The sequence below is a fragment of the Chaetodon auriga genome, chromosome 13 (genome assembly GCF_051107435.1).
Source record: "Chaetodon auriga isolate fChaAug3 chromosome 13, fChaAug3.hap1, whole genome shotgun sequence".
Lineage (NCBI taxonomy): Eukaryota > Metazoa > Chordata > Actinopteri > Chaetodontiformes > Chaetodontidae > Chaetodon > Chaetodon auriga.
Genome location: NC_135086.1, coordinates 11,609,699 through 11,632,823, shown reverse-complemented (window position 1 = coordinate 11,632,823; position 23,125 = coordinate 11,609,699). Strand labels below are relative to the sequence as shown.

General features: G+C 42.6%; 3 protein-coding genes across 8 annotated transcripts in view; all 3 read left to right on the top strand.

The window, feature by feature from the left end:
- The first annotated feature begins 1,043 nt into the window (after positions 1-1,043).
- Positions 1,044-2,641, top strand: hce2l1 (high choriolytic enzyme 2-like 1). The gene is made up of 9 exons (XM_076747573.1): positions 1,044-1,115; positions 1,210-1,261; positions 1,345-1,404; positions 1,484-1,636; positions 1,723-1,840; positions 1,954-2,132; positions 2,247-2,328; positions 2,417-2,541; positions 2,628-2,641. Exons 1-9 carry the CDS (start codon positions 1,044-1,046, stop codon positions 2,639-2,641), a joined length of 855 nt encoding a protein of 284 aa, XP_076603688.1.
- Positions 2,642-3,830: 1,189 nt separating this feature from the next.
- On the top strand, positions 3,831-8,885 carry tra2b (transformer 2 beta homolog). 5 transcript variants are annotated; one of them, XM_076746838.1, is made up of 9 exons: positions 3,837-3,977; positions 5,931-6,166; positions 6,525-6,670; positions 6,777-6,939; positions 7,157-7,345; positions 7,442-7,557; positions 8,181-8,303; positions 8,439-8,509; positions 8,598-8,885. In XM_076746838.1, exons 4-9 carry the CDS (start codon positions 6,907-6,909, stop codon positions 8,606-8,608), a joined length of 543 nt encoding a protein of 180 aa, XP_076602953.1. In that variant the 5' UTR covers positions 3,837-3,977; positions 5,931-6,166; positions 6,525-6,670; positions 6,777-6,906; the 3' UTR covers positions 8,609-8,885. The 5 variants fall into 5 exon arrangements, with proteins under 5 accessions (XP_076602952.1, XP_076602953.1, XP_076602950.1 ...); XM_076746840.1 differs by having other exon boundaries at positions 3,849-3,977; positions 5,931-6,190; XM_076746837.1 differs by having other exon boundaries at positions 3,831-3,977; positions 5,931-6,670.
- Positions 8,886-12,443: 3,558 nt separating this feature from the next.
- Positions 12,444-23,125, top strand: part of igf2bp2a (insulin-like growth factor 2 mRNA binding protein 2a) — a 53,005-nt gene continuing 42,323 nt past the window's right edge. For both annotated transcript variants that reach the window (XM_076746853.1, XM_076746852.1), the window contains exons 1-2: positions 12,444-12,705; positions 13,877-13,937. In XM_076746853.1, the coding sequence (XP_076602968.1) occupies positions 12,531-12,705; positions 13,877-13,937 (236 nt within the window). In that variant the 5' untranslated portion in view covers positions 12,444-12,530. The remainder of the gene's footprint in view (positions 12,706-13,876; positions 13,938-23,125) is intronic.

Genomic DNA, 23,125 nt, shown 5'->3' with positions numbered 1-23,125 from the left:
TCTCTGTGTGCATCTGAATCCTGTGTGTTTTAAACAAGATCATGAAGCTGGTGTTGAGAAGGAAAGTGAGCCCAGCTGTAAACTTTTACAACAATAAAGAGAGAAAAAACACTGAACAGTTTGGTCTGAAATAGTTGTCCAAGTGTCCTTACCCACCCAACATATACAGGATGAGGAGATGACTTGAATTTGAAGAACATGTAATCCTACTTGCATGCATGCTTGCACACATAATGCGACAGTAAAATAAGGTTATTGAAGAATTAAAGAATGGGTCATGTTATAACAGATAACTACAAGATTTTAAGGATGTTTCAATCAGAAGAAGACTGAAGAAAACACTTACCTGGATTAAGAACCAGTTTGTGGTATGACAAAACTTGAATGTATCCATACTTGAAACCATGCACCCTTAGCTCAGATACAGAAATTTTAGAGTACTAATGTTCGTGCAGTATCCACGGAGGCAACTGCCAACACATGGGATTCCTTTCTCAGTCCATGCCCTTCAAATTGGCCCCTTGATAGAAATGGAAATAATATTTGGAGAAGGATAAGGTTTTGTTTTTATATACTTACCTGTGTGACCAAATGATCGTTGTCAAGACAGTTATCAGCTGATAGTTTATCACAAAATCACTGGCTGCCAGTACAGTCAGACACAAATTGCCTGTCTGTTGGACTGGGTGGACGGTTATTCCCCTGGTCGCAACTGCTGAGTTGTAGCACGTCCAACAGCAAAACACCTTTAAGTGTCTCATTTCTGAAAGTGCTGAATCTTAACATGTGCTACAGTAAGTACAGGGCACAAGTGAAGGTCAGCATCAGGACCACCTGTTACGGATCAGCAGGGGACTTGAGTAAATTACATACAGTGGATGATGAGGGGTCTTAATCGTGCTTCACCATAGGACATGCATCCAATCAGTACAGAGCACTGGAGGAGAAGTGGGTATATAGATTCAGTGGAGGGGAGGACTTCATTTAGCGCCTGCATTGGAAGACTGCAGACTGAACCTGGTGTACCAGTCTGAAACACAACAATGCGTTCGACCACGATCCTTCTGGGTATCTTGTTTGGCTTGCTGACCCAGGCGTACACGCTACCTCTTAAGGTCAGTACCAAGAGAAAGTATTTCACAGCAAATGCCCCTTTTTACTCTTGTCATGCTTTGCAACTTGTAATTGTAATTCACCTTTGTATTGCAGAATTCTACTGAAGTGCACGAGGTGAAGCCGAGGTTGAAAAGGAAATACTCAGGTGGGCTTAAGTTACTTCTACGTGCATGTAAATAATACTTTACAGATGAAGACTCTTAAATCTGTCTTTGTGTTTGTGTTCAGATGAACTCATAGAGCGTGATGAAATGAACGCAATGGATCAAATCCTGATCGTCAACGGCAGTAAGTTAGCAGTAAATTATATAATGATTCATGTTTTTTAGTATAACTTTGGCCCAATTAAATGTTTTGTTCTCATCAGGGTTGCGAGTCCCCCGAGGACTGTCATTCAGAGAGGGAGATATTGCCAGCTCATATATACGGAGTGCCATAACCTGCCCTGGCAATGCCTGTCTGTGGCCTAAATCCATTGATGGATTTGTTTATGTACCCTACATCCTCTCTCCGCTATATGGTAAGAAGCCACAGCTTTAAAGAGGTGGGAGGTGCTGAGAGTTCAAATCATTCTCGTTAACTTTGCTCCTTTTTTTTTTACGGTAGATGACATGGACAGAATCACCATCGAGAATGGGATGCAAGACATTTCCACTGAAACGTGTATTAAGTTTGTTCCACGCACTCATGAAGGCAACTTCCTTGATATTCAGCCTAGATATGGGTGAGCACGGCCCCGACACGTGGCTTTCACATGTCTTGAATTTGTGCGTCTGGTATCTGAGGTGTGATTCTGCGTTGTGATGGTGACACATCATTTCTGTTCTGCACCTTAAGCTGCTGGTCGTTTCTGGGGCAGACTGGAGGAAGCCAGACCCTGTCACTGCAGACCCCCGGGTGCATGTGGTCAGGAGTGGCTGCCCACGAGTTAATGCACGCCCTTGGCTTCGTGCACGAGCAGTCTCGCTCAGACCGAGACCACTACGTCTCAATCGTATGGAAAAACATCTTGCCAGGTGAGGATGAATGATCACCTCCCAACGTTATGTCACTGAAAGCATTTTCTTTAACCAGTCAGTCCTTTTCTCACCAAAAGAGTTTTATGTCTTTTGACTTTTATGTTTTGACAGACCAAATGCACAACTTCAGGAAACAGGTGACAAACAATCTCAATAGTCCGTACGACTATGGCTCTGTCATGCATTATGGAAGGTGAGCTGCTCTTTGATGCAACATAATTATAGCTTTTCCTTGTGTTGCTTTGGCATCACAACACCGTATTCTTCTCTCTTTCATCCAGATATGCCTTCTCTGAAGACGGTGGACCAACAATCATCCCCAAACCTGATCCTTACATTCCCATTGGCCAGAGAGATGGACCCAGTATTCTAGATCTTCATAAGATAAATGTCTTATATAACTGTGGTAGGTGAACTTACACATAGACTGACTGAAAGAAATTTTAACATTCAAAGTGATTGATTATATTTTCTCTCTACTTCCCAATACAGGTGCCAACGAGTAACTGGATCCAGATTCTGTTATTCTGTTTAAATCTGCTCTCAGGTCATGTCAGATGTGGAAAAGAGTTAATTATAACTTCTGGTCTTAAGTAGAAAATATGGGCAACATTACAGCAATTTCACTTTTCTCTCTTAGTATTTTGTATTATCATCACAAACTCTAATCTGCACTTTTAGACCGTGTTCGCTCACTTCTGATCTGTGATAAAGGTGTCATATGGTGCAAATAAAACGGCAAGTAAGAACTGAGAAATAGCATTTCTCTACTATTACTAAAATTAGCACTGTGATAAGTTGTGCCTGCCGCTGACAATTTCTGCATCTGATCTCTGAATCACTTTGTTTCATTTTCTGCCTCCTTCTCAGCCTCTGCTCACTTTAAATAAAGAAAATGCAACAGTAAAGGTAATGGTCTTCATTGTGGCTTTGTCACACCTCTGTCTTGCAGGGGTCTTGCATTGTGGTCCGTGGACTCGAGACTGCTTTCAGTCCTTTTCTGTTCAAATGTGCGTGAAAATGAATCATCCCTTTATGTGCATTTTACCAGCGTGCAATGATTTGGGGTTTTATTGAAACCCTTCCACTGCACTGACAAGAGTCCAAATCAAATCAAAGATGTAGTTTGCAGCTTTGGTCTTTGAGGTGCTTTCCTGCTCCTGCCACTTTCTAAGCCACTTACACTGGCTCTGAGTGCTTTGACGCTGGAATAAACAGCCTCATTTTACCTCCAGGTATCATTTTCTGCTCTTCACTGCCTAAATAAAGCTGCAGGGGGGAGAGGAAAAGGAAGAACAGGTGAGGAAGAGATAGCAGGAAGAGACATTTAGCGCTGTGCTGTGGTGTTAATGGCATTCAGTCCGTCTGATGACAACGTGTGAAAAGTCTTCCAAAACACGGCGACTGCCAGGTGAGAGCATGGAATGATGAAACAGTGACCGGTAGGAGGCGTGTATCTTTTAACGAACAATTGTTATTATTATGATCATTATTTTTAAGATTTGCATAAAAAGCCCTTAAATAAATGTCTTCATTTGATCTGAAACTACAAGTGCTTTTATTTTGTTAAAAGCCAAAAGACCTTTGAGCAAACTTTTTAATAAGCTTCGTTTAGGAAACTTGAGTACATTATGGAGGAATGTAATTGTTTACCAGGTCCTGCTATGGCTTGAGGGGGCGTGGGAGCTCACGTTCACAGCTGCAGCTGCGCCACACGCTCATTAGCATAGTCACACATGTTGTAGACTGTAGGTCGCTGGTTAGCACCGGTGCATAAAAACCTGTCGTTTAGTGTTAGTGTCGCTAAAAATGAGCGATAACGGCAAAGGTTACGGCGAGCGGGTACGTATGAGGCGCTTTGATTGTGACGTTTTCATTGAGTTATTGTATAAAATGACTCGGTTTTAAGGCACTGGAGTGGTAACGCCCACAGCCCTCATATTGTGTTGGCTAATGCTGGTTAGCTAATGTTAGCTAGCTAGCGCAAGTCGAAATCCGTTACTGGGATATTATTTGTTTAATTACAGAAACATGTCGTTTTCATGCTTGTTTGGTAATATTGTATAACTAAATTATATTATTATAATATTGTATGGCTAAATGGAACAGATATATGTCTGCTAATATCTGTTAGCTAGCTGGCAAACGCTAGCTTATCAATGTTAGCTAGGCCGCAGCCCTGAACGAGAGATGCAGTGCAAAGATGCCAGCATTAGCCAACCCAGTTATCATAACCCAAACCTGTGAATGATCAGTGTGATGATTTCAATGTTTAACATTAGCCAAATGTTTTACCAGCATGATTTAACGTTAGCGACGTGAATAAATAGCGTTATAAAAGCAGTCAGACATGTTATTCAGCTTGCATATAACAGCACAGTCTGTATGAAGAAAATCAAAGCCATGTTTACTGTTCTTTGGCGACTGTAGGTTAATTCTCCACAGTAATTAATTTAATTTAGTAATTTTTAAATGTCAGTGAGCTGCATTTTGACATTATGGGGATTGAGTGCTGTGAATGTACATTTGCTAACATTAGTCATAGAGTATCGTCCTGATTTCTCACATTTTGATTTCAATGGTGTTAAACATTCTAACCAAGTAAAACACGAACACGAACGGCCTCAAGATTTCTCCTCTTTCATTGGCATTAACTTGCACATGAGCCTTGTATCATGGAAACACAGTGGTGCCATTCTGCAAGCAGCAGGTCGCCATGTTATCATGGCAGACTGGTATCCCCTGCCAATGGACTGACCATGTCTGCACATTTTCTAAAACTGAGGACAACTTGCAGTGGACCAAAAACCACTCTTCAGTCGTACACCCCATATATTTTTTTTTTGCAAGTTATGTCCAGCTTGCACAGCATCATATTGGCTTCACAGTGTGATCATCTAGAACTGATTTCAACTTACATGATGTGATTTTAGTAGATTTTCACAGTACATGGAGGCAGTTTTCTGAACAGATGAGAGTATAACTACTTTGTAATCTGTCAGACATCAGTTGCATATTTGTTATCTAACACCTATGACTTTATTTTAAGTACATTAACATTGCAAGGCCACCAGGACTATATGTTTGTGTGTCACTGTGTTAAAACGGTTCCCCTTTCAGGGAGATGTGTCATTAGTCTTGTTATATCCACAGTTTATGTGTTGGACATTGGCTCCCAAGGTTTCATGTCTTGATGCGAGTCAATGCAAATGAATAGCAGCAGTGTCTTGAGGTCGTTTGGCATCTTTTTATTTATTTAATTTAATCTTGAGTAGGTATTATTCACATTCAGTGGTTTGAGATACACATTTATGCCTTAGAGGCCACTTTACAGAAATGGTGTCAACAGGATCCATTTAAGAAAGAACAACATGCATTTAAATTAGAAGTATTCATATACTTGTAGCTCATATTATTCTCTGCCTTTTTGTGATTGTGTATGTGCATGAGTGAATATTGTTTATTCTGTTTTCCTGATCTAAATAGCCTTGTGTTTGACATCCTACCAAAGTGTCAATATATAACCATCAGATGAAAGTGCAGTTTTAAAGATGATCAGACCTTCCTTGTCTGAGCATCTAAGATGCTTCTACTTGAAAGTGGCAGATAGGACATAATGGTGAATGTAAAACCACTGAATGTGAAATATTTATTGACCTAACATTAAAGATTTGTATAATGTACTCTTAAACATTCCCATGCATGTCATAAGATCGTAATAACACATTAAAAGTTGAATGAGGGTGCAGTTTTAATTGTAGTCATATATTCTTCATCCTTTTCTTTTCCATAAAGGTTAAGGTTGGACGAAGAAAATACGGAAGAAGTCTCATGTCCACTTTATTTTCAGTAATATGAAGCTCAGATGTGTGAAGCTGAAATGTTGAATGCATGCTAAAACAGCAGGAGGGAAGAAGTATGGGCAGTGTGTGAGATGGGGGAAGTAAGAAGAATTAAGACAATTGAAGAAAGAAGAATAATGTGAAGTAATGAAGTTACTGAAATGAAGTTAAGGAAGTAATCTGGATAAGGTCACTGCGCTAAGTAATTTTCTGGTCTGTTTGTCAAATGCGTGCATGTTCTTTTTAATGAATACAACACACATTAGATTAATCATTACAATTTTACACAACTCACAAATTTTCTGTTCTTTCACCATGTTGTCAGTTAACTTACAGTAATTAATGTAATCATATTGTTCTCATATTATCCATGACTGCAAAACCTGCATTCCTAATCCACAATCCTAAATTTTATTTTTATTTTTCCTTTTTCTGTGCTTTCACAGGCTAGTTTAAATTTTTATCATACAAATATTAAGGCAAATTTGTCAGTTTGTCCTCTCACTGGTGCTGATAAGAGGCGTGTTGGTGTGTGTGGTTCGTTCAGGAGTCTCGCTCTGCATCCAGGAGCGTGAGTCCACGGGGCTCCGGGAAGTCTGCGAGCCGCTCCCCGGCTCACTCGCCTGCCCATTCAAAAGAAGGCTCCCGCCACTCCCGCTCAAAATCTCGGTCTCGGTCCAGGTCAAAATCTGGGTGAGTGACAATCTGGTTGCAATTATATTGATAGAAAACTCCAGTTGTAGAGCAATTTTATGTGAATAACCATAGAGCTGCTATCAATATGCTTCTGTCTGCACAGGTCCCATTCCCATCGTGGTTCACGCAGACACTATAGCCGATCTCGCTCCCGGTCAAGGTCCTATCGTCGGCGATCTCACAGCAGGTCCTACAGTGGAGAGCGCCGGCGCAGGAGCCATAGCCGCTCGCCCATGTCCAACCGCCGCAGGCACATTGGCAACCGCGTAAGTGCTCAGTGGCCCCGGTTGGTACAAGGTGTTTGTCATATATCTAAAGGTCAGTCAGCTTTGCCTGTGTTCTCCCTACATAATGTCTAAATGTATTTGTCTTGAGTTAATGATAATAATAATAATAATAAACTCATTTGTTTTGAATATGAAGGTGGTTTATTACATCCAAATATATGATCATATCAGAGCCTTAATTACTTTAAAATTGCAGGCTAATCCAGATCCAAACTGTTGCCTGGGAGTGTTTGGCCTGAGCTTGTACACCACAGAGAGGGATCTGAGGGAAGTCTTCTCTAAATATGGCCCCCTGTCGGATGTCTCCATCGTGTATGACCAGCAGTCGAGGCGCTCCAGGGGCTTTGCTTTCGTTTACTTCGAGAACAAAGATGACGCTAAAGAGGTATAAGAATAAGAGTTGACAAAGGGACCCGTCAAACTTGTTCTTGGAAGCTTTTCTGAGTCGAAAGAAGTCAGTTATGCATGTGTTGACTGTCAGGCAAAGGAACGAGCCAACGGCATGGAGCTGGATGGTCGGAGGATCCGAGTGGACTTCTCCATCACAAAAAGACCTCACACCCCCACCCCTGGAATCTACATGGGTCGGCCCACATAGTAAGCCATCTGAAACACACTGAGTGTTTGTGTGGATTAATCATATTAATTAGAAAACATATTCAATCAATAGTCAATCTGTGGAGAATATGGACAACAAGGGAAAGCTGAGTGCCACACAACTGTACTAAAGTCACCACCACCGTTATCACAAAAGTGCCATAAAGCATAATTTTGGGAAGGTGGATACTCTGGGCCTCTGTTCATCATTGGCAATTCAGTTCAGCTCTGGTTACTTTAATTCACCTTAACTAAAGTGACAAATTTAGCTGTATAGTCACAGAGTGTATCATCATAGGTGGGCAGTCCCTTCCTCCAGAACTGTATGTGTCATGTCATTAACAGATATTGTGTTATTAATGAATCTAAATCAAAGTTACAAACTAAGCTCAGAATAGAGTCAGTGAAAGCTCCTGGTGTGTTGTCAGTTTGTTGAAGCTGTACCAGATGCAGATCTCAGTCAGGTAGAAATAAGCACAGATTATGTGAAACAGAGGAGAGCTTATATTGAATTGTCTTTTTAAATTGGATTGGAGCTGCAAAAATAAAATAACGCAGAACTGTAAATCTAATGAAGTGAGAAATCCAAACAAAATCTCATCTTCACATTGTCTTCTGTGCAGTGGTGGAGGGGGTCCGAGTGGTCCTCGGCGCTATTCACGTGACTATGACCGTGGATATGATCGCGGATACGACCGAGGTGGCTATGACCGCTATGACGACAGAGACTACTACAGATCGTACAGGTGACTGCCTCAACCTTTTTACAGTAATGCTGCAGATAATCATTGAGTGTGTGACTGTCAATGTGTTTTTTTTAAATACAATCTGAAATTGACAAAAAAGGAAGAAGAAGGAAACTTAATTTTGTCTTGTTCCAGAAGGCGCTCTCCTTCACCGTACTACAGAGGGGCTTACAGGTCTCGGTCCAGATCACGGTCTTACTCTCCACGTGAGTCCTCCTCATAAATTATCAGGTGTTTTATTGACCGGTTGTGATGTGTTTGGGCTGGCCAAGTGATTCTGTTTTGGTTTTACAGGTCGCTACTGAACGCTGCCGTCAAGCCCATCTTCTTCCCAAGCACAGACAGGAAATGTTTCTGAGTGGTTTGATTGATTTCATAATAGATCTCCTTTCTTCTGTTTGTTAATGTACATGAGCCCTAAACGTATACTGAGATCAGTGGTGAAGCAGTCCTGTTTTTAATTTTAAATGTACAGACAATGGAAGGAAATTATATATGAATGTTTTGAATTTTTTTTTAAAAAAACACAAATTGAGTGAAAAGTCGTCTTTGAACCGATTAAAAGGAGGATGCATTTTTTCACTTTGAGTCATGTCCTTCTTACAGCAACTGTAACACAGCTGAGGGTGTGTTAAAGCCTTCATCTTAGCTCTCAACTTTAATTATAATAAAAATATAATGTAAAAATCAACAAATAAATGATGATGGAATGAGCTGAAATCTAAAATGTTTTTCTTTAATAAACTATAAAAACAGCCTAAATGTATCTCAGCTACCAGTTCAGCTCTTGCTTGAAATACACTAGTCTGACATGATTTATTCAACTGAACTGGAAGCGATGTGGCTAAATGCATTAGTAAAGACCCAACTTAGCTAATAAACCCTGCGAGACACACATTCCCTTATCCTGTTTCCAGAGCTTTGAATCTTTTTCCCACATCTCAGATTTTCACATTAATTCAAATAATAATAGTCGGTTCAGTACGATCATCAGGCTAATATTCCCTGTCTGGAAGCTATAAATATGTCTCATTTAAATGCCAGACAGGCGCACGTTTAAACTCGCCTTTGGACAAATGTACGAGGATGACTAATCCACGAGTGACTGCAGCTGAACGAGTCACGGTAATTTCACCGAGTAAACTGTGTAAACTTGCGCTCACCATGTGGTGAAGCCAAACCTGCCCAGCAGCATCCGGCTGTTCAACATCTACCCCTACTGGTCACAATGGAGTTCAAGCTTGTTCCAGCATCCATGATAGACAGCACAATACACAGCATGATAAGCTGTAGGACTTGTTGGGGTAAAATGAAAAGAATGAAAATATGAAAGAGCATAAACAGGCTGATTCTTTACTTAAAGGGTCAGTCCACTCAAATTATAGATAGATGTAAATTCCTCCTTTCACCCCAATACAAAGGAGGTGAATGGGTTCTTACAGTGTTGATGAATGTTGTGTTTTTTTTGGTGGGGTTGGTAGTTTGAGTGAACAAACACCTTTGAATAGAAATCTAATATTATTGCTAATTATTTGCTTCCTGTAGTAAAGATATCGTTGCACTAATATATATGTAAATGGTCTTAACTGTTCTCTATATTTACCACTTTATAGGTGTTTTTTAAGCATATGTTTTGCAGGTACATTTCCCTCTGAAATACTGAATAATAGCAGAAATCATAAAAAGGAAAACAAAAAAAGGAAACGATCATTTAAGCTGCCAGTTCCTCAAAACTATACTTGTGTGCAATGGTGAATAGTTACCTCACTCTTTGGTTTATTGCACAAAATAGCAGGAATGGACCCTTGAGACAGTCTAGATATTAATAGGAATATGTTCAGCTATTGTTGTACCATGTTTTGTCCCACAGGGGAGAAACTTGTACAGAGGATGCAAGATGTATTTTTTCTTTCATTTTAATCCCATTTTTCATGAATGTAGTTTTATTTCGGTTTTATTTATAGGTGTTTATTTCCTTTGTTTACGTCATCAGCATTGGTTTTACATGGGTGAATAAACAACCTGGAATTAAAGGGTTTTTTCTCTTAAGATGGTAGATTTAAAATCATTAATATAGAAAAAAAAAAAGGTCAAATCAGCTCCTCAGACGTTTCTCAGAGTGTTGAGATAGAGAGCAAAGCAGGAAGACCGATGAAAAGACAGCAGTCACACAGCCGGGCCACACCTTGGAAACTACATAAGCTGATTTATTCCCCTCCTCTACCACAAGTCTACATGTATGTGTGCGCTGTTTGTTTTGGTCAGCAGGTCAGCATGTCACATCCCCTCCAGTTGAATTTTCCTCCCTCAGAGGAAATCATTTTGGGTGCTTGCATGATTTGTCAGCACGCTGACCTAATTGGGCATGACATGTTAACAAGAAAGGATGTAAACAAATCCTGAGTGTGCGGTTGCATTTTTTGATCTGCTTTGTGTTTACCCACTCAGAAAAGGAGAAAATGGAAAATTTTATTGCCACTGAAATGGGACAGCAAAAGCAAAGCAGGGCAAAGTGAAACGCTGTAATTGGATATTGTTAAAAACCATCTATTGAGTCTCGGGAGTAGTAAAATTAATTTAAAAATGATTGAGTGCAGGAATGAAATGAATGGGTGGTTCACTTTGAACTCTGAATGAGTGTCAGCCGGCTGCAGAGAGGCCTGCAGCAACTGTGTTAGCATGTCATCAGGAAAGTAACTAAAGGGCTGTTTTGCAAATAGGCCACAGCTTGGACATTCCTCTGTTCACACACTGACGTAAACAAGGAGAGGGATGGTCACTCCTGCTGCTGGCACTCTCTCCACCACAGTAGGGTGGCAGTAATGTTCCAAGGCGCAGGCGAGTCACATGTAGAAACACTCAAGAGCTGTAGGCTGAAGGCTCCTCCCCTTGGTAACTCGTGTAGGTACAGGGCTACACATCCGTCCATGAGCACTGCAGCCTGTGGCCCCCTCCCCTTACGCTTCAGCTTTTATTTTGAAATCCACCTCACTTAACCAAACACACACCCCATGCACGCATCTACATTTTTTTTTTTAAAAAAAACGGGATGCTATACCTCAAATGCAGCCTGGAGTGTGAGCTCAGACTGGCTGAGTGACGGTGCGTAAAGGCCGCCTCCCTCACGCACACACGCAAAGTGAGGGCCAGGGATCCCCTCGCTTCACCTTATCTGCATCTAAAAATAAATATTTGCTCAGTTTCACGTTTTGCAGCCGGGTCTATTGGCGCTGTCCACAGGTCGGAGAGCAAAGCGAAAGTGTCATCACCTTTAATAACGTTGTGTGGAGTTAATGGCACATAAGGTGCAGGTCCGGGCCCTTAGACTGCGGCCCCTGACGAGGATGGACAGCTAAATGTTTAGATCAAGCTCAAGAGCAGAATGTGCAAGAATGGGTGCTTCAAGGTTTCACTTTCTATCTTGTTTTAACTAGCCTTTATTTATTTTTTATTTTTTTATTTTTTGCAGTTGTGTAATGATAACCAGATACCAGAAAATCCTGATTATTCGAGATGGGGTTTTTTATTATTAAAGGACAACATCTCAAACAGGCGTCCACGGTGGGGTTAGGACCCCCTGCACGCCGCTCCATAAATCCATATTTCTGTGTCACTCATAAATAAATAAAAGGCAAACTGTGGGGATCAGTGACACTGTTTGGGTCGACAAGTACAGTGACAACGACTTGATTCTCCACACAGTAGCTCTTTTTCAACCCCCCCACCCCCCCCTCCAAGCCTGGAGGGACCCAAGGCACGGCCCTTATTATGATTTGATGAAATAACCCCTCTGCCTCCTTTAAGCCCATCCCTTTGCTGAATGTACCCAGTGATCATCATGCCACTTTCATAGCCTGATGCACTTTCCACGCTGGAGAATCAGGAGTGATCGCACATGCACCTCCAAACAGTTTTTCTTGTGATTTTAAGGGAGATTTTATTTAGAGGCGGTGCTTGTTGGCTCCAGAGTAGCGTCGTAACGACACTTTTTTTTCTCCCCCAGTCCCTGTTAAAAGAGTTAGACCAGGGCCAGAGTTGGTGCTGGGGGTCGCTTATAGCTTAGTAATTTCCTGGGGGGTAATTGCTGCGTTTTTTTTTTTAATCCCAGCAGATATTTTTCTATTTTCTAATTTCATTTTATTTTTATTTTTCTACTTTGAATATCGCCACTCTCTCACTCTTAAGATCTGATAGCCTGCCCCTTCGAGATTTTCCCCCTTTCAGATCATGAACAAACTATATATTGGGAATTTAAGTCCTTCGGTCACTGTCGAGGACTTGAAGCAGCTCTTTAAGGAGAGGAATCTACCAGTGCCCGAGCAGATCCTACTGAAATCCGGCTATGCTTTTGTGGACTTCCCCGACCAGAACTCGGCCATAAAGGCTATAGAGACTCTTTCTGGTAAGTGTGGATTTGATAAGTGATGCTGCTGGTGACAGGGAAAAATTCACAGCGGGTCAAACTGCAAGATCAGGTTTAAAAACACAATAGCTCAGCGTGTCCGAAATGTGAAATATTAATCATTGCTTGTGTTATTATTATTTTGTGTGTGTGTGTGTGCTGCTCGGGACAGTGTTTGCGATCACATCCGTGTGCCATCAGAGTTGAGATGAACGCTCAGCAATGCACGCTCCAACAAAAAATTGGATAAATTATCGATCACAGGACACACTCGGGGCTTTAGTGCCCGTATGCCTAAAGAAAACACGAGCCGTCGTAACGCTATTAACGCGCACAATAACCTATACTTTAGAGATTCCGATAGTGTGGGGCGCTACTTTGCGATCACCCGCTGGAATGTATGGGATGGTCTGATGGTTCGGGTAGGCATAATTATTTTTCACTTATTTTTTATCTTGATTTTATTGAAGGGAGCAGAGCGAAGCGACCGCGGAAAACTTGTCAGATCCATGTTCCTCTGATGTCTGGCTATGTTTTTACGAGGTGTCTTGGAGGTGGGTCATGGGGGTCCGGAGGAAAGAGCTAATAAACAGGTAGCTGAGGGGGTACGAGGTGAGACGCTAATTCCGTGCTGCGCCAGGCCACTCTCTATAATAGTAACGAAAAGCCGTGTTCAAGCTTCGCCGAGGAGCGCTTCAAACTCACCCCCGGCTGGGTCAGCGTGGAGAATTAAGAAACACCTACCTAGAATAGAAAGAGTACAAGCCATTCTCCTTTCAAACCATCTCTCCTTTTGATGTTGCATTCTTTACTGAGAGCAGAAAAAAAACACCCCTCATTGCACTGTGAGGGTTGTGGGAGTGGAAAGCATGGCTGCCCATTTCCCCCATACTATAAAAGCTTATCATGCTTCATTTTGGCGCCGCTTGCCTCATTTGTGACCCTCAAAATGTGCCACCGTGCTTGTTTTAATCTAAACATACCCCAGTTTATCCGCCGCCGTGCGCGCAACGCGCCCGTGCGGAGTACTTCTCGTAGGGGCTGGCTGTTTGAATGGGGACGCACCTACTTGGAGAAGTGATTCAAAGTGTTGCTGTGAAGGCCTACCAGCTTGCATTGTTACTTCCATGACACACAGCTAATGTTACACTATCAACTTTCGTCCTTACAGGTAAAGTTGAATTACACGGAAAGGTGATAGAGGTAGACTACTCTGTTCCCAAAAAACTAAGGTAGGCCTACAATCTGACACACACACTCCCTCTCTCTCTGTCTCTGTGTGTCTCTTTCTCTCTCACACACACGCACAAACACACACACACACACACTCACACACATTGTGTCCTACGCCTATACTGTGCCCCATGGCAGACTGTGTGACCTGTAGGCTTCCGCTGTGAAATATAGCAAGCAGATTTCCCCCTCTTTTCTCGGCTTGTGTGTGTGTGTTATTTGAAGCACGCTGTTGATGTTTCATTTCCCGACGATGGAAATGTAACTGCATGGCGACGAAACAAAAGAGACAAAGCGACAAAGAAACAGTTTAGTCCCAACACCCGCACAACACTGCTGCCATATCGCGTGATCTGCAGCATGAGGCCTCTCCCTCTGTTAAAACACGGACTCACGCACAAAGTGCACGCATGTAATAATTGCATCTTAATTGAATCCCTCATACAGGCTGTAGCCAAACTTCCACACAGGCCGCTGCGCATATTTAAATTCTTCTTTTCTCCCTACATGTAGGCGATAAAGTTAGGTGTCATTATTGACTGTAACACTGCAATGCACGGTGCGTTGCATACCAATCAGCTGGGCCTCTCCTCTGCCTACTATATGTATATGTGTGTGTATATATGAGAAACACAGTGTGTGAGTGTGCGTGTGTGTGTGTGTGTGTGCGTGAAGGAAGCGTGAGTCCAAGGTTTGTGAGCTGATCTATAGGCCAACCCAAAACTCCGCCACCACGACACCAGTGGCGTCTTTTGTCCTCAGTTATCTGCTCGTCTACGCAGTACACAAACACAAGATATCCACGAGCTTTTTAATTGCATTGGAATAACAATTAAACGAGCCCGTGCGTAATTCGTAATAAACTCGCTCGTTTGTGGCATATTATGCAGCCTATGCACTCTCAACATGTATAGATTCGCCCTGGTTTCATCTCAATGCCTACGACTGTAGGGAAACACTACCTTGCGTGACAAAAAGGTAAATATTCAAGCCCCTTGTGGAGGAACACGTGACCCATACTTTATGCGCTTCCAGCATGGTCCTCCCCCTTCAGTGCAGGCTACACTTTTCCTGCATTACAGCTCTCGTTTTTTTTCTGTGCCTCACTGTAGAGAAAATACGTAGGCCTGTGTTAGAAATGTCCTATGATCGAGCTGCTGTGTTATTTCCTCGCTCTATGGCTCGATCTGAAAGCGTTTTGTAAGCTGCAAGGCGCAACATGGTGTAAAAGCCTGCGCCACTCCCCACAGTTAATGTGCACGTAGGCCATGGCAATGTTTGAGAGCCTCATAATGGCTGCCATGATGGCCCTGCACACTGCACGGCTATAGGCGGAATCAGATGGAGCAAATTTCCATACATGTGCCTGCATGTGTCCAATCGGCTGCGTGTAGGGCTGCTGGACGGGTGTGCGTGTTCTGAGAGGCCCTTAAAAACGAAATCTTCGCCATATGAACGAGGTGAAAGCGAGCGCAGGCGCACGACGCGCACAGGTGTTCATTTTGAAACACGCACGGAATCAGCGAGAAGTGGGTGAAATCACACGTGGAGGTGAATTATTTGTTGAAACCGTTTTAAGGTGGTTTAAGCTTTCCCACGGTGGTTATTGAGTTCTACGTTTAAACCCCCCCTCCGCCCAAGAGTTTGTTTAGACCCTCAGTTTAGTCTTGCAGAAACATTTGCATTAATTCAAAATTTACGGTTTAAAATGGCTGTTGTCGTGCTGGAGCGTAAAATGTATTTGTGGTAATTTATAAAAGTCCACGTGATGCAAATTTTCAGCCTTTTTAATTTGTAATTTTAATCCATTCTAATTGTTTCAGACATGTTGAGAAATAACATTTATATTTAATAACAGAAGTTTAGAACAGCACTATTTAATTTCTAAATCCTACATTTAGGCAATAATAATAATTCTAGGTATTGTTGTGGATTTGATATATATGTGTGGTTCCTATAGTGAGTTCAGCAGGACTGGGGAGGGACCATTAATCAGTTTCAGTCATGTAGGAAGCGGTGTGTGAGCTTATGTTCAGGCCTGCTGGCATTTCTTGGTTTTGTGAGGCTGCTGTAGCTTCAGCTGCTGTTTGCTGTGTGTTCTGTTTGTTGATATATTTTAGCTGTGTTTTGTTGTGTAATGTCTTCAGTGTGTGAGCAGGCACAGTGGGATTGACAATTAAATTGCCCATTTTTAAGCATAGAAAATTATGATTGCTTATTGTATTGTCTATGTAACAACATTTTGTTTGCTAATGAGTTTTGTTTTGTAATAAACGGGGCCTTTTAAAATGCAATTTTAAATAGTCCCGAAAAGACAAAGCGATGAATTGTTGTTGTTCTGAAGTCCTTTTATTATTTAAATGTTGTTTCACTGACATTCATTTTATATTTTGAGATTTCAAATTGGCTCAAAAGTGTCAACTTTTGTATTATTTAGATATGAGTAATTTTAGCAGAAGTAGATTAGCCTTTTGATTTTATTTGTAAAAGCTTTCTTGTCATGGAAACTCCAGAATAATTAGTTGCACTGTGTCAGTCATATTTCAAATAGTGTTTTAGAAATTATCAGGCTTATTTTTATTGAAATAATTGATTAGATCATTGTTAAAATAATGTAGGTTACATAATATTAATTCATCCCAGATTTCAGTGCTGAGACAGCTGGAAATGAATCAAGCCTTTTTTCTGTTAATGAAGAACACAATTTTCTCATATACTCTATGTTATTTAATTGTTATTATCACTTTGCCTTGTTATGTAATTGCAGGTTTAAAATATAAACTGTGAAGTCATTTAAGGATGAAATAGTCAATAGTTGAATCTAAAAAACAAACCAAACTAATGAAACATTGGAGAAAATAAATAGATTTATGCAGAATGATTATCAATAATTCTTTAATTTCTATTATCTAAATTTGATTGGCAGAGTGGAAATGAGTAATGGAAATTTGATAAGAGTTTGTTGCTCGACCCAAAATATCTTTTTTGCATAAAGTTAAATATCAGTCTTTCATTTTGCTCATGTATTTTTTAGCAGCGTCTTATTTTGACACCAGGAGTCAGAAAACAATATTTTTCTCCTCCTTGTTAAGTTTCTTTGTGAAGAAAAGTCTCTGCTTGTGCAACCCACGAGGAGACAGAGTGTGACTTGGTGTTAATCAATATTGGCGCGACATAAATGATATGCACTGTTAGTAGGTGGTGGAGGTGCGGACAGAGCGACTAACGTGATGTCTTGCTTGTTATTGTGGGATAAACACGTTTAAAGCTGTCTGCCTGAGAACAAGCACACAGGTTTGTTTACTTTTGTGACAAAACCAGACTTTTCTCCTCCTAATTATCTCTCTGCAGTGTCGACTTAACCTTGAGTGAAAAAGTGCTCAAATAAACAGGTGATGAATTTGTGACTGAGTGCTGACTCTTGTGTTACACTGGGCTGTAACACAGTGAACACAGGTTGAACTCTTTTGTGCTCTTCATGTAAATCTAAGTTTGCAGCTTAATGCTGTTTGATAAAACTACACTCATCACGAGACCTTTTTCTCATAAGACGATACAAACCAAGTCATGGGTGTAAACATCTGCATTGCACCACCGTGGTGCACATGCAGATGTGTGTGTTGGGTTGTCAGTGCACACTGAGTCACAACAGTGAAATACTATAGCCATCAGTTGATCCACTCTGAATCCATTAATACTCCCCAGTTGATCCTGGGTGTAGGGGAAGATCTCCAGTTCAGGCTCTAGTTTTGTCCAGAGTGATAGCAGGAGGTGCTGCACTGCTCCCCTCCAAAGCCACATCCACTGCACCCTCCTCCTGACTCCTCATATGTCCCCTCACCTGTGTGTGAGGAGGGATCGCACAAAGTGATCTGTTTCGTGGAGTGAGGGGAGCAGATGCTCTAGGCGTCTTTCGACTACGCTCATTCTCTGCCTTTAAAAACATTTCTCGTGTCTTTTTGCCTTGCGATTAGTTCTTCTCTGGTTTTTCACTCATGAAGGGCGAAAAAGAGATTCATGTATACTGTCATGACTGAGCCCCTATGGTGTGAGATTAATACTTCTGAAGTGCGAAAGAATAATGCCAAATGAGATCTGCGCCTCCAGAAATAATGACTATTTGCTTGTCATGTGTTAGCTAAAACAGCTTTTATAGCATTTCAATTCCAGACCTTCTCCCAACATTGCAAAACTTGCCCAGCGATTATTAACTTTTTCACAAAGTGTACTTCTCTCCTGAAGTGATAACAGACTTTCTAGTACAACTGAGCATATAGCTTAAGGGAGTGGCGAGATAAGATGTAAGAGCATTGTAAATTCATTGTGTGCCTATCAGAGCTGTGGGATCGGTGGTAAAGCTCTCCGAGAGTCAGGATATACTTTTTATTTTAAAACAGACGCTCGCATGTGCACCGCAGCAGCGCGTATAGAGATTCGCTTCTCTGTTAGCTGTCATTCGCATTCCACTCCAACCTGTTGCATGACTAATATGTTGCTGCAGCATTGCACTCATTACAACCACGAGTTAAACAATCAGCTCGCTGACTCTCAGGAGCAGCAGTGAGGAGGTGTGGAAGGTGTGGCCGGGATGAGGAGGATTCCATTTTCCTGTTAGTACTAAATCACCAAAATACACTGGAGATGAGAGGAGTCAAACTGGAGGCTCTAACCTGAGGGAATGTGGCTGGAGAAGGGATAGCTGATGTGTTTGGTGGGTGACAGACTCAAGTTTGGGCTGAGAAACACCATCCAATAGGAGAGGCTGTTTCTGCCCGTGCAATCATTTGTGTCCTCACCATTACACATTACCCCACACTAGTTCCTATTATTTAATGACAAGAGTAATGGAGAGACAGGCCAAAATAAACCCTCATTGATTAGAGATGAGAGGCATAAAGCCTCCTTGAGCTGAGCCACTGAAGCATTTTCCTTCTAACGCTGCAAGAGAATGTGTCACTAATTATATATTCTTATTGGCTTGTTGAGGGCAGCGTCTGTTAGAAGAAAATAAAAGAGAAAGTTGAATTTCTGCGCAGTGAATTTGTTAGAAATAAAACGTTTCTATTTCTTCAGCGCTGACTTCAGCCTTTGTTTTTGCACAATTTCACTGTTAAACACCTGAGCAAGGGCACGTGAGACGATTCTGAGTCTGCTCTTTGTGCAAAATAAGAGTGTGACCACCGTAACAATCCTCTGCAGGATCGACTGTGACAGTGTTTTGAGCAGATGTTTGAGGATGCTGTTTTTCTTAGCAGGGTTTGATGAATTGCTGGAATCTTAAATGTGCTGCATGTGAATATTTAATGAATTACAAACCGTGATTATGAGTAGCGCAGTTTGAACCCCGGTTCTTTTTTGGGGGAAGTAATTTGAAGATGTGACAGCTGCTCTGTCTCTCCTTCCTTTTCTGTGTCCCTCTGGTGCTCAGTGTGTCTCTCGTATGTGTGCGTGCAGCATGTTTGGAGAGGCGTGGGGGGTTTAATTCACGTGTATATATGTTCACACGCAGCTTGGGGACGACACCGGAGAAAGACAAAAGTTGTGGTGAATCCTGGCTGAGAGCTACATGCTGGATGTCAACTTAAGTGTTTCTCACCTGTCAGTGTGCCAGCACACAAGGGTGTGGTCTCCATGGAAGGTTCGGCAGCTGAGGCGCACAGCAGGTGGCATTTCTCACACAGGCAGACCCTGTCCTTGTCCCATTTCAACACCATATAACCCCACTGCCCCTGCTGGAACTTTAAAGCTCTGATGGGTCTTGAACAGGTGAAATGAATATGGCGAAAATTCCCAACAGCCAATCAGAGCAAGCCGGGGGCCGTCATGCTTACACGCAGCCAATCCTATGCAAGGGGGTTGAGTGGTAGGGATCGAGGCTCACGAAGAGGCTCTGTGACTCAGCCTGGAGCTGGGAATGCTGGCCTGAAGCTTCACCCAGGTCGAATGATCTTCTTAATCTCTTCTGTCGGACTTTTGCCCCTCACTCAGCCTCCTACCTTGCTTTTAATGTTCCAGGCAGAAGTGGGGCCACAGGGGGTGGCACCTGTTGGGGCCCCCTACCGCAGTCAGAAGGTGACAGGTAGTTGACTTATTAGTATCATAGATGGATTACTGAACAGGCCTGGGCCTGGACCAAGAACCTGTGTGTGAAGTGAATGTTAACAAGCCATGTTGGAGAGTTGGTCAAACGACTGCAAAGAAACACAAAATGATTACAGAGAGAGGCAAATTGTTGTCAAAGAGATGAAAAACAACCACAAACAGACAAAGAAGACCACAAAGAGATACAAAAAAGCTCAAAGAGACAACGAAATGACCACAAAGAGACAAAAAAACACAGAGAGATGCGAAAACAACAGAGACAAAAGACAACCACAAAAAAATGCAAAACAACCACGTAGACAAAAAAACAACCACAGCTAGATGCAAAACGAGTGCTAAAAGATACAAAATGACCGAACAAGCTGTGACTGTCAGGAGAATTTTCCCTTATTCTGTACATGGCTGTAGGTTGTGTTAGGTTACAAACAGCAGCTGTTTATTAGTATTGTTTCATATTAGAACATTTAAAATTGCTTATTTGGCCTTCGTTTATAACGCTGGCTGAACAATGTGACTCTTAATAATGGACATTTTATTATTGCCAAGAACCAGGGCTTTAAATGCGAGTGTGCCTCCGCCTGGGCACACACAGAGCACTGAACGCAGCGCCCTGCTTGACCTCATGTTTGTAATGTAACTGTTTCGTTCGCAGTAACTTGGACTGTTGCTGTTTAACTGAGTTTCAGCAGCAAAACTTTGTCCAAAGTGAGCCTAAAGGGGGAACTACACCCACGAACGCAGCCAGGACCATCTCTCCCAGCATGTTTTAAAATGCAGCAGAGGAGTGAGGGGGCAGCGACTGTGGGGGGGCCCCGTGGCTGCGTGGTGTGTGACGTGGAGGGTCAGGGGACGCGGCAGACGCTGACTGACAGCCGCTCAGTGTAGCATGGATAGGTTTGTAGAGCTGCAGCTAACCTGCCACGAGCAGCTACTGTCAGACTCCGTCTCCGCTGGAAAGACAGGGAGTCCGCCGAAGCTTTGACGCTCACCAGAAGCACATTTCTAGCCCTGTGAGAAGGTCACTGTGTGGGTACCTGTGTTTTTATTGTGAGTGTCAGCACATAGCCATAGCCTCAACGTAACAGACAGGAAGTCCTTCCTACTACATCACTGTTTGGGAGGAGCCAGAGAATTCAGCTGAACCAAACTTTCATATCGAGCACATTTTTGCTCATTTTCCAAAACGCGTCCCTCTTCTTTAAAACTGTGCCCTACTCTGACCCCCCATTCAGGAGTTTTCTAAAACCGTCCCTAGTCCCAGGAACATCCTGATATGGTGTGACAAAGAAATAGCATGCATGGATTGTTTTGTACACACCATGTCTCTCATGTTTTTTTTTTTTTGATGTCGGCTCTCTGTGAAGTAAATGTCGAATCCAGTCTTCTGACATTTACAGCATCTCGATGTGGGAGCAACACTGTGCCATTGCGCTTGTGAATATGTGTGTCCATGTGTGTTTACAGGTTGTGCTGTATTCACTTCCAACTCTTCCAGGTTAGGTTCTCCACGTTGCCATGGGAACCAGTTTTGAGTGTTTTGCTTAGTTATAGGAGCAGCGCTTGAACGTTGGAGGCTTTCAGAAAATGAACCCAAAGTCCTCCGGTGTGCAGAACACCACGCAATCTGCACAAAAACAAACAGCCCCAAAAAACAACAAAAGTTGAGTTTACAGCATGAGACACCCTGAGATTCACCCGACAAGGCGTCATTATAATATCTTCTGATATCGCTGTCACAATCCTATGATTATAGCTTAAATTTGTTAGGAGCTGCTCTCAGTTTGGGGGCCCTGTAATTTCCACCCATTTCCCAGGAGAGTGGAGACGGCCTACCGGTTATAGCTGCAAGCCCGGGCCTACGGTCCAGCCGTGTGCTGGTGGCTCACGCTATGGGCGGTGCAGTGGTCAGAGTGCTGATTTTATATGACAGTGAATACACAGCCGAGTAAGGTGCCTCAGTAAAAATGCCTGAGTAAAGCTATCGCTTTATTGAAACCCTCAAGTGCTCATTTTCTTTCCACAAGTGTGGCAGGGAAAACTGCAGAGTGGGCTGTCCATCTATGTCACAGACGCAGCCCTTTTGTGACCTTTCTTATTCATAAACCCACTCTGAGCCGCCATTTCCACCCTTTTCCATATGTATGCAACGGAAGCTGGGAAACCCCCCCCTCCTCCCCCCACACACAGAACAAGTCATCTACAGTAAGGTCGGCGCACAGCTGAGCCTCCGACACAACCTGCAGCACAGTCTGATCATTGTGTTTCCTCTGTTTCACACTGTCTGTGACGGAAGAGGAAGACATGGAGAGGACTTCCGAGTCAAAGACACGTGCGTGACCCACGCGCATGCTTATGCTCTCCTCTTGGTGTGTGTCCGTGTGTGTCTCTGCTCCTGCGTGGGCAGAAATGAGCACTGCTGATAGAGGGCAGCATTTCTTCCCCCTGTCAGGGAGGCTGGCCGGCTGGCTGTGTGGGGCTGCTGGTGTCTTGAGGTGCCGTCACCCCCCCCCCCCCCCCCCGCTCACAGAAAGGAGGATTCCTGGCTGTGGGTTTGAGACAGAAACTGAAAGCATGCTTACTCTCCCATCAACCCTTAATCTTACCTTCTCTTGACTAATGATCTGATTTTATTCCCTGACTTTGTACCCTGATTTATATCCAGCCTTCTGACTGGTAGTGTGATGTTAAAATAAAACTCCATTAAAGGAATATCCCAACACTGAGCAGGATGAATTTCTACAGCTGTAATGTAATAGACCCAGTTTAAATCATCACAAGCAGGGGTCTCCAACCCCAATTAACTGGGGCCTCTGGTGGACACAATGGCTGACACTGACACACACCAGTCTTTCCTTCATACCTCATCACGCAGCTCCTCATGTTTTGAAGGGCGATGCTGGTTGAGATGAGACGGAAAGCGGCCACATTAATCTCCATCCTGTCTTCAAACTGTCCTCCTGATCAGCTCGTCTTTTAGTTTAAGATATAGAGACATTTCGATGTGGTATCAGACGCACTGCGGTAAACCACAGGTCTGTTGGTCATATCTGACCTGTGTTTATCTGAGTGTGTTATGATTTATGAT